Here is a 15,917-nt window from a genome sequence, read left to right on the forward strand (position 1 = left end):
AACGTAATTGAGTTGAGTAGTGGGTCCGCCAAGAGCTTTACCGCCGATAAGGAGCTGGGCCGTGAGAGAGGAGCCTAGCATCCTATCGCTGAACCGTACCGTAAGCGAAAGCTAGCTGGTCCGAGAATACCGATATTGTAGTTCCGAACTTCCGAAGTCTTGAGCTGAAGCGTTGAAAAAAGGGACCGTATTATTGAACTTATCGAGATCCGAAAAGAGAACGCATTGCGCTGGCGAGGGGCCATTCGTAATTGCTCTACGAAAGACTCCAATTGAGCGATTCTCGTAAGGGGGGAAGGGCCGTCGTCTTCGTGGGAGGACATGGTAGTGGAATGAGGGGGGGCGTTTGAGTGTCGGAAACGCCAGGAAAAAGAGTGGGGAAGAGAGTTCGTCTTGCAACCGAAGTGCAAAAATTGAGGGGGGGAGCTCTTTTAGGTCGGAAGAGCTGAGGAAGAGGTGAGGTCGTAAAAAAGACAATAATCTGTAAGCAATAAATGAAGACCGTGGAGCACCCAACAAGTAACTCACTCCGTTCTTAACAATAATCAATAAGCCGTAATCTGTAACAATAAGCAATAACAATAAGCTGTAATACGACGACCTAATCGAAGGACTTTGTATAATGTGACGAACTGATGAATTCTGACCTTAGAATACAAAGTGAGGAGAGGAAACAGGAAGCTCGGGGAGCTCAGGAAGGTCTATATACATGGCCACAGGCGCTAGGCCTGGATGGGTGATCAGCTGACTGCAGGTAACAAGGCAGGCTGTCACAGAAAGCTGCTTTAATATCGTAAGTAAAGCAAGCTACGAAGTTTATAACAAATCGCTTAAGTAAAGCTTCGCCGTGCTAAAAGCTTAAAATACTTAAAGTTAAAAAAGTTTAAGCAATTCGCTTAACGATAATGCGCTTTAAATTCTTAAACACATAAAAGAAAAAAGCTATAAAGCGCTACGAGCGCACCGAAGTCTTGTCTTTCTTGCTTACCTTAAGCATTATAGCTACTTCTGCTAGTTTCTAATAAATAAAGAAGAAGCTGTGCCGAAAGCAAGCATTAAGTAAAGCGTAAATATAATATCGAATATATTACTAGACTTTTTTTAAAAGCTTAATAGTAATCCGGTCCGTATTTAACGAAGTGCTAATTACTTTTATAATGCTCCGTTTTACTTTTTCGAAAAAGACGGTTAAATCTTACGGTAAATATCTCGTACCGTCGTATTAAAGTTCTTCCGGAAGGTTATCTTTAGCGCTAAACCGGCCGAGTATAATCCGTCGTAATAGGTCCGCTTTCTTTTTAATATTTTATACGATAACTTTTTCGTATATAAAAAAAAGGATTTAAAGTTAATAATCAGCTTATGCTAGCCGACTACTTTATACAAGTCTTTATCGTTTGCAATTCCGTTTAATACTTGCATTTAATAGTCTTTTTTAGCTTTGCGTATAGCGTTGCGGAAGTGCTTGATTTTATTCGTTAAAACACGGTCGATAAAGTTTTAACGCGCTTCGATGTGTTCGTAATAAGCTCGTTTAACTTTCGAAGTCTATTAAAAAGCTATCTTGCTTATATCTCGATAAAGTATGCTAACGGCTTTAACTGCGTCTTTAAAGACCTTTGCGAAAGTTAAAGCATTTCGTTTAATTTGTGCGGAGTTATAAAAACTCGAAAAGTTCGAAAGAGTGTTTATGCTATTGCGTATAAAATCTTTAAACTTGTTTATATTTTTATTTATTATTTTCTTATAAAACTAGTTTACCGGCACGCGCTTTCGTTTTAAGATCGTAATAATTAAAGTTTAATAATCTAAAGTGCTATGCAAGTCTTTTTTTATTACCGTAATAGCGTGCGGTATATTTAAGAAAATAAAGTTTAAAACGTAGCCGAGCTAATATATAAGTTCTTTTAGCACGCCGATAAAGTCTATGCCGCTCGTTATAAACTAATCTATAAGATCTTTTTTTCGATAAGCGGTCCGAACTTTTAATTTAAATATTTCGTATTACATATTAAAATCTTTTCTTATTAAGCACTTATAATTAAAAGTAAAGTATAAAACGTAATCGATAACCTTATTAATAATCGGTTGTTTATAAGCGTTAAAAATAATATATCTATTAACGTCGATTTAAAGCATGTCTTTGCTTTAGACCGATCGTCGCTGCTTTATATAAAGTCTAGCTCTTTTGCGAATATATATAAAGACCCGAAGCCTTTCGGCTTCGAAATTATCTTTCGAAGTTTTTTATAAATTTATTAAAAAGTAGATATTAAAAGCGAAGTATATTTATGTTTTTATATTAAAGTATATAATTAGTTTTTACACGTATATTATATCTATCTTATGCTTGTGCGCTAAAGAGAATATGATCTAGTAATTAAGTATAAAGCGTCTTATATTAGCTTATCCGACGTATATATCGGGCTTAAACCGTGTCGTATAGCCGTAGCCGGTTCGTATCGGTATATTATTTATTAAGTAAATTAAAAAGTAAGTTCGTCTTCCGAGTTCGCGTCCGCGTTTATTAAAAATAAGATCTTAAGCTTGACTTTAAGTTTCTGTTTAATTATCTTATAGCTTTTTTAAGCTTTTAAGCGATTGTTAAAAGTAAAAATAAAGATCGAAGTTATGCGTTCGTATTCCGTTACTTTTTGTTTTGTAACGCGCTTGCGCGTTGTAAAAGCTTTCGCCGTATTAATATTTATAATATTAATTGCTTCCGAGCTTTATGTTTAGCGCAATAGATATGCCGAAGTATTTATATTAAAAGTGCTATTGCTAGTAATGATAATAATAATAACGCTGCTGTTATGCGGAACAGGCATGGTTCCACCCAAGCTACATATGACATATCATGTGACCTCGCTTAATAGCGCCCTTGGCACACTAGAGCTCTTAAGTACATATACATAGATCTTAACGAGCTTCTTAAATAGAATATACCAAGCTTTATTTAATACACAAAATCTTTTTTTAATCTTAATGCTAATAAGCATTACAATTAAAAGCTACATTCGCATTCACGAGCTATTTAATTAGTTTTTAATAACTTCCGAATTAATCGAGAGCGGATTCTATAAGTCACTTTAACGCTACTTTGCTATAACTTTTATTTTTGCAATCTATTCTTTTTTAACTATATTTATTCTTTATAATTAATACCTACTACTCTTAAAAACTTTAATTAATTTTCAAAAGCTTTAGTTACAAAATCAATTGCTATAATAATAAACGACAAAGTAAAAAAGGTTCTTTTAATTAATAAAACGAACTTTATAAGTCGTAGCGACTTCTTAAGATAGATTACGAACTATAAATACTTTATTAAGCGCTTTAATATAAAACAATACGCAGCTCTTCGTATTAGCGTAAAAGAGCTTGCTCTTTTTATCGAATAAATTAAATTAAAAACGAAATCTATTATAAAGATAGTAACGGAGCTTAATAACGAATAGTTTTAAGATTAAGACCGTTAACGAAAGGCTTAAAAAGAATTGTATTTAAAAGCTTTTGCAAACGATTTTAATAGACTTTTACGATTACGCGAAGCTGAATTCGAAAACGTTCGAAAAGTGTATAACGATAATATAAAAGAATATAACTTCGTTATAAACAATTAAAAGATCTTAAGTAATAAAAGCAATTAAATTATAAACTGAATTAAAAAGACGGTTGAAAGCTTTATTCTCGAAGAAGCGATCTTGGCGGCTATAAAAAAAGATAATACTTTTATTTAATTCTTAATAAAGAAGCTTTAAGAAATATGCCGTTTATTTGACTCGAGTTTTAAGCTATCGATAGCACGAGACTATAATAAATCTTTGCAAATAGCTAAGCAAAAGAGCGTCTTTTTAACGGTCTAAATTAAAGAATACCGAGCTATTTATAAGTTAGCGAAGATAAACGACCTTTACGAGACGACGAGTATACTCGCGATAAAAGCATTTTTAAAAGCTATTAACGAAAAGTAGTTATTAATTTAAGCGTTATTAAAGCTCGTAAAAGTCATTCGAAACGACGAGCTGTTATTGCTTTAAAAGCGCACTTTTTACGATTACTTTAATTAGTACGAAAGCTAAATCAACGAAAAGATTAATAATTCGAACTTTAACTTTTTTAATGTATTCGCTACTTTTAAAGATTAAACAATTCGTAGTATCTTCGGAAGTAATAAAGTTAACGATACTGCTTTTAAGCAGTCCGGTAAACGTTTCGATAGCTTTAAAAGACTTGCTAAAGGTTTTAAATGCTCGTGCTTTAAAAAGAAAATATATTATTAAGATATAATTAAGTGCAAGATCTTTCGCTATTGCTTTAATAGTTTTAACGAAAGTAAATTCGCAAAGCCGAATCGAGATAATATCGTCGTTATAAAAAAGAAGCTTTAAAAGCTTAAGTTTAAAGCGCTTCGAAAAGAGATTATAAAAAAAGGTTAAGCATAGATTCAAGTCGATAAGATCGTTTTAAAAAGCAAAAAAAAACAATCGAACGATAGCGATAAATCAAAATACTTTAAAAAAGTGTTAATAGCTATTATCGATCTTAAGCTCTTTAGCACGCTTAATAATCTTGTCTTTAACGGTCTTTATAGCACGGCTAATAATAAGCATTAGCTATTTAATAGCACTCTTCTTGATAATTGCGGCGCTATTCATTTTATTAACGATAAAAATCTTTTAATATTAAAATTAATTCAACGCTTTCGCTTAACCGACTTTATCGAAGCTAAAACGAATAGTCTTTTAATTGTCGAGCGAAAGATTAAAGTCTTTAAAAAAGCTTTAAACGGATTAAATAAAGCTAAAACAAAAGATTTAAAGTTAAAAAACGTCGCTATCGTTAAAAAGTTTAATATTAATATCATTTCGAAAGCTTTTTTAAGCAAGGCTAGCGTATAATACTCGAGATATGACGCAACTTTCCGCTACGAAAAAGTTAAAAAAAGCGTCGTATTAAAAAAGTTAAAAAAGAAATTTAATTTTACGTTTTTTAAATATAAGCTATTTAGCTATTTTTTGCTTTAATTAATTCGTAGCTCTTTTTGCTTAATAATATTTTTTATAACTTAAAAGCGCTTGCAAACACGTTATAAATTTTAAAAGAACAATGTCTTTTAAGCTTTAAAAAAAGATTTATCGCTACTTTAGCATTTACGGATAAGTTATTTAAGCAAAAAAGCGCTTGAAGCGCTAACTTACAACGCTAAAAAAGTAAGACTTAAAAGAATTATTAAAGTTAAATGTAAAGCATATGCAATTACGCACGCTTAACAAGTCATATCTCGCCGCACGTTAAACAATAAAGCAGCTAAGCTATTTTATAAGATCGCTTAAGATTTATTCGACTTTTTTAACGGTTTCGACGGAAGCAAATAATTATTAATAATTAAAGATAAATATAATAAAAAGCTATTCGGCTTTATATTAAAAAACAAATTGCAATTGACGGTTATAAAGGTGCTAAAAGAATTTAAAGCATAAACGAAACGCAAATACGATCTTTTAATAACTATTATACGCTATAATAACGATTCTTCGATAATCGCAATTAACGTTATCGGCTTTATTAAATATTAAAGATAAGCGAAAAAGGTTAAGATCGAATTAAAGCTTTTATTATTTTTTAATTACGAACTTAATAAAAGAGCTAAAAAGATTAAGAAAGAAATGATAAAACGGTTTATTAAAATAAAAGTAAAAGCAAAGCTTTTAGAGAAGCTTTAGCTTAAGATTATATTAGCCGCTATCTACTTTTATAACATAATACCGAAAGCGAAGAGCTTTATAAAGAGTTCGAATAAAATGCTATAGCTTTAATTTAAGTAATATTTTAAATAATACGATCCGGCGATCTTTATACGGATCGACACCGATTTAAGATTAAATTATAGCGGTTTAGTTGCGTATAACGCTCGTGCGTATTTAATAATTAAAGACCGAAAAGCTTTTCGTAATAAGAAAGCTTTTAAGGTCAAACCGAAAAGATATATAAGCTACTTAATTAAATATATAGCTTTTAATATATAGAAAATTTATATTCTTATGCTTTATAAAGTGATTATTATACGCAACGTAACGTTCGATAAAACTTAATTCTATTTTAAAGACGAAGAAAAATCGGTCGGTTAATTGATTAACGAAATTAAAAGTATCGTTATTGAATTAAAGCATATTAAAGACTTTAATCAAATAAAAAACGCTTTGTTTAATATAAAAAACGTTGTAAAAGATCGCTTAAAAAAGACAAATGCAATTAATATAAAAGGTGAGCAGCCGTTAAACTTTATAAAAGTTGATTTAAAAGGATTTAATTAAAGCTTAAAGAATGCGACTTTATTTAATCCGAGCGATGCATAAATATTGAACGTTAAGAGCTTTAACTTTAATTAAAGACTTTATAAATACGTTTATATTAAAAGCAATTGCTTTACGAGACGATTTAATAGACTTTAACGATTCGAATCACACCGCTAAACGTCTCGCTAGCTTTTTAATTAAAAGCAAAAGCGAAAGTGCTTTAAGACTGCTAGAAGTAAAAAAGAGCACCGTATACGAATAAAAACTTAGCTTTAATAAGAAAGCGCGCAAATCATACTTTTAAGTTATTATTTAAAGCCGAAGCTCGGAAAGCTAAGTTATAAGTTGATTAACGAAAGCTTTTACGTTAATAACCGGCGAAGATTTAAACCGAACAATTAAAAAAAAGCTTTTAGATCTTTTTAAAGCGAGTATTAATAAAAGGAAATTAGACTATAAACACTTTAAATAAAATTCCGATTTTAATAAAAAGCACTTACTTATTAATAGCCGTATTAAAAAACGCGCGAGAATATACGTAAGTATTAATAAGCTTTTATTAAATAACTTTCGCGCCGATTTAAATTGTTATTCGCGCGTCTTAGATTTTATATCGACTTTTTAAACTAATAGCGAACCCGTGCGCGAAGATAGCAAAGATTACGAAACATTGCACGCTATTATAGCAGCTGTTATTTCGTTTAAGCTATTATTAAAACAGCTTAACTCGCAAGAACGAAAACATTTAAAACCTTTTACTTATTAAAAAGAGCTATAACGGCACTTATACGGTAAAGAGTTTATAAACGGAGCTTTTATAAAGCTGAATAATCTAGAAAAAAGGAATTGCTAAAAAGTAATTCTCGAAAGCGAAGCTAAATTAAAACTTATACTTTTTAAGTAGATATTTATATATAAAACTAGCTCGTTCGAGGAAATCGTAAGGTTTAGATCGAAGATTGTAATTAAAAGCGACCTTTAAGACGAATCTATTATCTATTTAACTTACGCTGCTACGCTAGCAGTTAGATCGTTTAAGATAATAATAGCTATAGCAGTCGAATTTAATTTAAAAGTAAAATAGTTCGACGTCGTTAACGCTTTTATCAACGCTATAAAATATACGGATAGCGTTTTAATTACGTATTATCTTTTTAACGGTTTTAAGCAAAAAGGTATGCTCGTAAAAGTCGATAAAGCTTTATATAGATTTAAAGACTCGCTAGCTTTATAATATTTCGACTTTATAAGCATACTCGATAAATTAAAGCTTATACTACTCGATAAAGAACCGTGTATTTTTACGAATTTAAATAAAACGGTTTTTATAGCGTTTTACGTAAACGATATTTAAGTTATATATTATTACTTTAATCTTTTTAAAGCGTAAAAGATCATTAACGGTCTTAACAAAGCGTATAAGATCGAAGCGATAAAAGATATTAAATGGTTTCTTAATATAAAAGTCGCTCGAAACCGTTAGCGAAAAACGCTAACGCTTATATACGACGCTTATATTAAAAAAATAGTTAAGAAATTCGAACTTACGAACGAACGTTACTTAGCAACTTTATTATTGTTTTATAATTTAATTAAAAATAAAAAGATAGCTTCGCGGAAGCAAGTAAAAAAGTATTAAAAGAAGGTTAGATCCGTATTATATATAGCGATTATGCTACGCTTAAATATAGCTTTTGCAGCTTTTTAACTTTCTTACTTTAGCATCAATTTAAGCGCAAAGCACTTTCGAGCTATAAATTAATATTTGCGATATTTATTTAGCTCGCGCTTTAAAGGTATTTAATACAGCCAATTCAGCAAGTCGGAGCTAGTAATAGCCTTTGACGCTTTTTACGCCGATGACGAAGAGATAAAGCGATCTTTTTAAAAGTATATTATGTTTTTATTCGAAGGTGCGATCTTTTAAAAAGCTTTAAAGCAAGATATAGTTATTATATCATTTATTAAAGCGAAGCTTCTTAACATAGCCCTTATAGTAAAAAAGACTATAGCGCTTTAACGATTTTTTAAAAAGCTGTACTTTCGTTTTACGGCGCTTTAAGTAATCTATTATAATAATTAATAAACTATTAAGCTTATAGCTAATAAAAAGGAGCGTATCTTTACTAAGCTTCGCTACGTCGATATTCATAATATATAGCTGCGCTAAGAGCACTTTAAAAAGAGCTTTCAAGTTCAATATCTTTTTATTAATAAGATGTACGCTAACGGTTTTATAAAGAACTTGATTTAATAGAAGTTTAAGAGCTTTATTAAGCTCTTAAATTTATAAGACGTTCGCGCGTTTGTTAAAAAGCTTTAATAGCACGCATTTGCTATTCATTTATTATATTTTTTTTTTATTTGCACGTGATTCAAAAGAAAACATTTATTTAACAATTATAGCTGTTATTTTATCTTATCTTACACGCTTTTACTTTTCGCTTTTTATAATAAAAGATTAATTAAAGCTCTTAGCAATCTTTTTACTTTAGCTTAGCGCTTCGCAAAAGTTATAGCAACGGCGAGCGCCGCTGCGAGAGCGGCAAGCATAACAATTAGCGTAAAAGAAGCGACGACGACGAAAGCTACGAAAGCGACGGAAGCAATAAAAGCGGCTAGCGCAAGCGCAAAAGCTGCTATAGTAGCAGATTAGAGCCTTTATATAAAATTCGAAAAGAAGTTTTAATTAAAAAGAGCTGCTTAAATTAAATTATTTCGAAAGTCAAAGAGCTTGATTTACGAAAAAGTAATATATTCGAAGCGCTCTGCGTTATCGGACCACGGTTCGCTGCTATAAGACTATTTAATTTAATAAAAGCTATATTTAAATTGAAAGTCTTAAAAGCAAAAGCAAAACTTGTAAAGCTATTAAGACTACTTTTAAAACTTTCACTTTTATTCGCTAGATCGCTCGGACTATCAGCAGCACTTTTTAAAAAGGTAGCATTTAAAGCGAGCTATTATCGCATAGCATCTCGAAGACTTCGGCGAACTCTTTATATAATATTATTGTCTTTAGCGCTTACGAAGTTATCGAAAGCGGTGTTAACAGCGGCAAAAGCAGCGGTGCAATTGCTATAGCTATCTTTAGCATACCGGAGACAGCGTATAACGCTCGTATCGCAATTATAATAGTTTTTATTAGACTTCGATATGATCTTATTATTAATACACTTGATGCACTTTAAAGCTTTAACGGTCGTTAGCATAAGCAAGCGCTTAATAAAAAGGTTTAAAAAAGAAGGCGAAGCTTCGGGGATAAGAGTGCGTAGTATAGCCGCCGCAGCCGCCGCAGCTATAGCAATAGCAATAGCTAAAGCAAAGAAAAGATTCTTTTAATAATTAATATAAATATATTAATCTATTAAGAGCACTTACTTTTAAACGGCCTCGGCCGCGCTTAACGATTTTACTAAATTAAGTTACTTGCTTAAAAAGTATTGTATAGATAAATAAAAATTAAGTGTTTGTTATAATAAAAACGGACGCGCTCTTACTTATATAGCAACGCAATAAAGACGGCGTTAAAGACTTCCGTTACGTAATAAGACTGACTTAAAAAGGAATTGCATTTTTAATTAACATTTAATTAATAATAATAACCGCTATTTGTTTATTTTAAACTGCGATGACAATCTTTTTTGTTTATATCGAGTTTAAAAAGCTTAATTACTCATTTTTTTTTTTTCTATTTGCTTGCAGCTTAGCAGCTACTTTGCTAACTTAAAAAGTATATTATGCGGAATAAGCATGGTTCTACTTAAGCTATATATGACATGTTATATGACCTCGCTTAATAGCGCCTTTAGCACACTAGAGCTCTTAAGTATATGTACATAGATCTTGACGAGCTTCTTAAATAGAATATACCAAGCTTCATTTAATATACAGAATCTCTTCTTAATCTTAGTACTGGTAAGCATTACAGCTGCTTATAAGAGCTGCGAAAGTAAAGCATAAAGTATTATTACGTGCGTGCTTTTTTTTATAATTCTTAGCGTTAATTCGTCGGATAGCCGCGAGCTTTTTCTTTATAAGCTGTATTAATTTGCCGTCTTTCTTATGCGAAATAGCAAAGCAGTTTTAATGCTCGGCTTCGAAAAGGCTATAGCAATTCGCGCATTTCGCCGGCGCTATGCAATCGCTATAAGCTAAGCCGTCGTGCTAATCGATTCTTTAGCTGCATTTGTTATAGCGAAAGTATTAAGTATACTTAACAAGATTATAATATCTTTAGCATTTTAAGTCGTGTCTCGTGATCTTGTATTTCTTTTTAATTAATTTAATCGTATTCTTTATATTAAAAAAGCGAAAAGGCTTTACTTCTTTTAAAAAAGATACGACCAAAGTCATAGTAACGTTAAGAGCTTTAAAGTCGACGCTTTTATCGCCGATTTTAATTTCGACTAGCGTTTATTTCGTTTATATAACTATTTTATCGAAAACGAAGTCTTTAATTAATATTAGTTTTAGCTCGCCGTCTTTATTAAAAACGTATATAAAATAAAAGATATAGTAAACCGCGTAATTATATTAAAGCTATAATATCTCGACTTTAATCGCGAATAAAAGACGCTTAACCGTTTTTTTTCTTTTTTAATTAATAAAAGTATTACGTATTTATAAGTCTTTAATTAAAAGTGATTATTTAGTTTAAGTCGCGTGTATTTCGATGATAAAGTCTATTATGAAATCGCGAAAAGAGTCGATCAGCGCTTTACGTAAAGCATAAAGATATTAAAGTCGATTGCGCTTAGCTTCGTTTATGATTATAACGAAGATTCGAAAGTCGAGTTTTTCCGAGTATATAAAAGCTAACGATAATAAAGCCTTATTCGAAGATAAAGTTTAATTAGGTCCGCTCTTTTTAACTAGAGCTTTAGCTTAAAGCTTAGCTTTTATTAAAATTAAATCGACTCTTTCGACCGTTGCTTCCGCAAAGTTAATAAAAAAAAGTAGTAAAAGCGTTTTAATAAAAAGTAAGTAAAAAGATTCGTTGCGAATGCGAATAAAAACAAAGATCTCTTCGTCGAACTTAGCGTAAAAAGTAATAGTGATAAAGTTCGTAAATTTCTCGGCAATTTTGCGAGCAATAGCTTTATCCGTTATGCTTTAAATCGATACGATAAATTTATCGTTTATTTCGAAGTATTAGAAGATAACACGTTGCGTGTCTGCTTTTTTTTTGTTTAAAGCCTTTATTTGCGCTTTTATTTTAGCGTAGTTAAAAGTATCGAGCTAGTCTTTAATATTTATAATGAGCTTCGGAGATACTTGATTGTTTATATCTCGTTGCTCGTTTCAAAGACGTTTAGTAAGGTTGTAATAAAGTGTTATTGCTTCGTCTAGTCGAGTAAAGTCGGCCGTAATATTGCTTCGAGAGCGGCGGTTTAGTATCCTACCTACTATTTTTCGAGCTACCGAGACGAGGGCAGTTCGAAAAGAATAAGAGAGGTTTGAAACGTCAGAAAATGAAGTTGTTTGCAAGCCTGGACGGCAAGAAAGGGCCTTATCGAAGGATCCTTTAAATTCAAGAGATGATGTAAAGGTGAACGGGCTGATGGAGAGTACTGGGAAGGAGGGGAAGGAAGGGGGACGATGAAGCTGTGCTTGTGAGAAGAAGAAGATGAAGAAGAAGGCATTACCTAGGGATTATAGAATAAATCACATAATCAAAGGGAACAGATTAATTAGCCTGTTCTTGATATCGCTATAGCTATGGCTATCTAGCTGCCTTGCGAAGTGGTAGTAGAAGGTTATTGACGTTTAGGCTTGAAATCGTTTTTCTTTGCCTCTCTCTTTCTCTCTCTCTCTCTTGCGCGCGCGCGCGCTTACAGCCACAACACTGCTCTTTGATTAATGACGGACGTTAATCCGAAATGATAATTAAGCTTAATTTAAGTAGTAATATCTCGAAGGACAGGAAGGCATCGATACTTGCCTGAGATGTCGCTTAAAGGGATGACCACTTCAAAATTTGTTTGATGATAGTAATGATAATGAACTCTACTTGAAGACTGGATGATCTGAGTGAGATAGAAGATTAAGATGGAGATTGAAGTTTAATTTTCCATTGTTGATCTTGATTGACGCACGTTAGTCGGCTGGTAAACGACGAGGAATCCCAGCCGCAACTACCTATCCTAAATGATTTTTTACATACCCGTATGTATGCATGCCCAAGAAGCCCTAAACCCCGAAGAAATAATATACTGAAGGAAAAAAAAAAAAAAAAAAAAAAAACCCCCAATCCGCCTTATATCCTTCAGCTGCTCCCAACACATAACAAGCCCACTATCATCGCCCCTATCACCCCCGAGAAAGCCCAACCCAAGGCCGCACCCCAGCGCCTGATCCTCGCTTCCACCCTCAGCATCTCTTCCAAAGCATGCACCCGCCTCGCGTGCTCACTCTTCAGATCCTCCATCTCTACCGCCCACGTCAGGTCTCGCCGCCTCTGGTCCTCGTGCATCCGGCGTAGGCGCAACAACAGCGCCTGGTGCTCGAGGATCAGGTCCACCCGGCCGCTTTGGAGCTCGCGGATGTCGCGCCGGAGGTTGCGGCGCTGGGCGCGGGCGGCGCGGAGCTCTGATTGGAGGCGGCTGGTTTCTGCTGTATGTCGCTGCTGCTGGTCGAAGGTGTGATCGTTGACGGGGACGAAGAGTGAGTGTTGATCTGTGCTAGGGGCGGAGTGGATTCGGTCGAGGAGTTCGGAGTGGGATAGCTCTGGGGTTTCACAATGAGCAAGGAGGTATGCGCTGAGTAAGGTCGTGGTCGGTGTTGATGAGCGCGGTGGTGGTGGTGATGCTGGTCTGTCGACGTAGGCTCTTTGCTGGCTGTAGTAGACCTGGTTCCGGTTATTGGCGGTCATGATGTCGTTGTTCTTTGGTTTCTCGTTAGATGGGAGGAAGATGGGAGGGGTTATGCGATATTATGGGATATAGATAGATGGGTTATGTATACTTACAGCTCTGATGCAGCACGGGAACTGGGTCATGGTAGCCTAAAGCAGCTCGTGGTATGACTTGCGTCTGGTATAGTAAATTACGATGGAATGTCTGAGTTCTAGAGATATGGGGTTGTGAAAGTGGTTATGCCTGGGGAATATGTATATAGAGCTGTCTGAGCTCAGTCTGAAGAAAATTTACTGACTACAGAAATAGAGGAGATAAAGAGGTTATCACGGAGAAACACGGGCGAACCTCTGACTATACATATACACCAGTGCTAGATATTCTAGATAGCGCCTTCCAAAGACCAAGAGAGCGTCATTCTGCAATGGATTTGTTGTGGTTCTACTAATTAAGCGAGGGCCGGGCTGGTGTCGGTACCGCTATTCGCGTAACGAGCTATCCCTAGATCTACCTACGGGCGAGAAAGCCTTTCCTGACGGATATTTTCCGGCTCCTTTCGCTTCCTTAGGGAGACAGTAGAAAATACGTCCTGCTAGGAGTCGGAGAAGAAGATAATTTTTAGTCTATGGAGGGAGAGAAGTCTATATACTTATTAGCGCTACTAAGGAGTCGTGACGTATTGAATATTAATTACTCCTTCTATCAACTTTTTATTTCCTTTTTGATAGATAAGCACTCGCCAAATATATATATATATATATTGCTTAGTAGTTTAATTATGCTTAAATTATATTTCGATAATTAACGATTTTGCGAGCAAGAAACGTAAAAACGTAATACGCTTTATATTATTTAAAGAATTCGTTAAAGCAGTATCGTCGTTAAAGATTAATAAAATTGCAAAAAAAAAAAAAAAAAAAAAAGACCCTCTCACTTTAAAAAGAATGCTAAAGAATAATTACATTAAATGCGGGTAAAAATAAAATACCCCTTATATATAATAAACTTTTTCTTTTTCTCTTTTTTCTTCTTTTTTTCTTTTTGCCTGCAAGTAAGCGGGAGCGCTTACTTATTTTATAAAAGGGACGAATATAAACACTTGGTTTGCTATGCTTCTTGCTAAAGGCCATTCTGGCCAAACTAGCCAAGGTTGTCAGAAGGTAGCTTTAAAGACAGGCAAAGATAGAATAGTAAGAGTATATATCGATATATCCATATCGACCTGAGTTAGTCAGTTAGTAATAGTTGGGGGTGATGTAGACAACTTCACCCGTGAACCATGGTTCATGCCTCGCTTAGCGTGGCACGCGGTTATGCCTCAAGCAACCCCCAACTTGACTGTAAAGCCTACTATTTAGCTAGTGCACGTGACTCCTTCTAATGGTATAGAAGGAGTCAGCTCCCTTGAACGTTGGGGAGCATACAGAATTCAGATACCATACCAACCGAGTGTTTTGCAATTGCAAGTACTTTGACGACGTTACGAATATTTACGACAGATCGCGACCGGCGATCCAACAGTATAGAAATATGTATTAGTAGTGAACTGATCTTTGGGGCTCTAAGAAGCACCCTCGGATCAGCATATATAATTCTACGCTATTATTAAATAGGAACACTTAATGTCCTGGATACCTTACGAGATTATAATACGCATTATCAGAATCTTTAACTTATCAGATCCTCATCTTAACTATAAGTATAGCGAAGGCTCCCCGGTAGTTAAACGGATAATCGTCGGCTCGCTTAGGTGGGCCTCCTTTCAGCCTTTCAGTCTTAAAAAGTCGGTATAAGCGACTGCGGATCGGAAGCGAGTGCGGATTTTTCGAATGTATTAGAAATTCTTATATACTACAGCAATTACTATTATAATTAACTAAAGAATATTTATATAAATAATTGATTTACGAGCATATCTTTTTCCGAAACATTTAAAATCGTATTATTAATCGATAACAAGCTTGCTATTAAGCAGCAAAGTAAAGAAAATCTTGAATCTGTTGCAAAATAACAACGCGTCGATAAGATTTAAAAAGAAGAAAAAGATATTAAATATCGTAAAGGAATCGCATAATTAAGCGCGGGCGTAAAAGTATTATACGAAAACGCTTTGCTATAAGCTTAATAAAAGACGACGATACAATGCTCATTCTAATTCTCGATTCGAAAGAGATTTAATAGATGCAACAACTTCTTAAAGGTCAAATTTTGCGGCCTCGTAAAAAAGGTATTCCTCGACCAACTCTTTCTCAACCCGAACTTTCTTACGATAACGATGATCTGATAAATATAACCGATACTATTAGAGACCCTTTTTTAAAGCAAGATGTTTTTCCTTTTTCTAGTATTAATATCGATAGCGATAGTTTTAATTTTATAATAGTAGAGATTCAAACGATTCGTTGCGTAAAGTAAAAGACGAATTAGATTTTAAAAATAGCAATCGATAATCAAATGTTTTATCAAATGATACGATTTCGGATGTTTCGAAAGAAGATATAATCGCAGATTAATTATTTATATAAATATTTTTAAGTTGTAGTAGTAATTAACTACTATAATATACCAGGGCAAAGGACCAAGTTCTTTGTAGTGTCACCAACGAGCTAATTAATCGATTTATAAAAATCTTTATATATTTAAGTATATTATAAAATAAATAATAATAAAAACTGAATAAATCTAAAAGTAATTAGCGCAAGAAATAATTTATCTAATTATTTATTATAAAAAAGAATCCTCTTTAAATACTTCTTTTTAT

General features: G+C 33.5%; 1 protein-coding gene across 1 annotated transcript; it reads right to left on the reverse strand.

The window, feature by feature from the left end:
• Window positions 1-12,567: 12,567 nt before the first annotated feature.
• L3040_003540 (uncharacterized protein) lies at window positions 12,568-13,173 on the reverse strand (the record flags this gene model as incomplete). Its single annotated transcript, XM_007291854.2, has 1 exon — window positions 12,568-13,173. One exon carries the CDS (start codon window positions 13,171-13,173, stop codon window positions 12,568-12,570), a length of 606 nt encoding a protein of 201 aa, XP_007291916.2.
• Between the last annotated feature and the right edge of the window lie 2,744 nt (window positions 13,174-15,917).

This window comes from Drepanopeziza brunnea (assembly GCF_022702325.1).
Source record: "Drepanopeziza brunnea f. sp. 'multigermtubi' strain 214-2 chromosome Unknown ctg5, whole genome shotgun sequence".
Lineage (NCBI taxonomy): Eukaryota > Fungi > Ascomycota > Leotiomycetes > Helotiales > Drepanopezizaceae > Drepanopeziza > Drepanopeziza brunnea.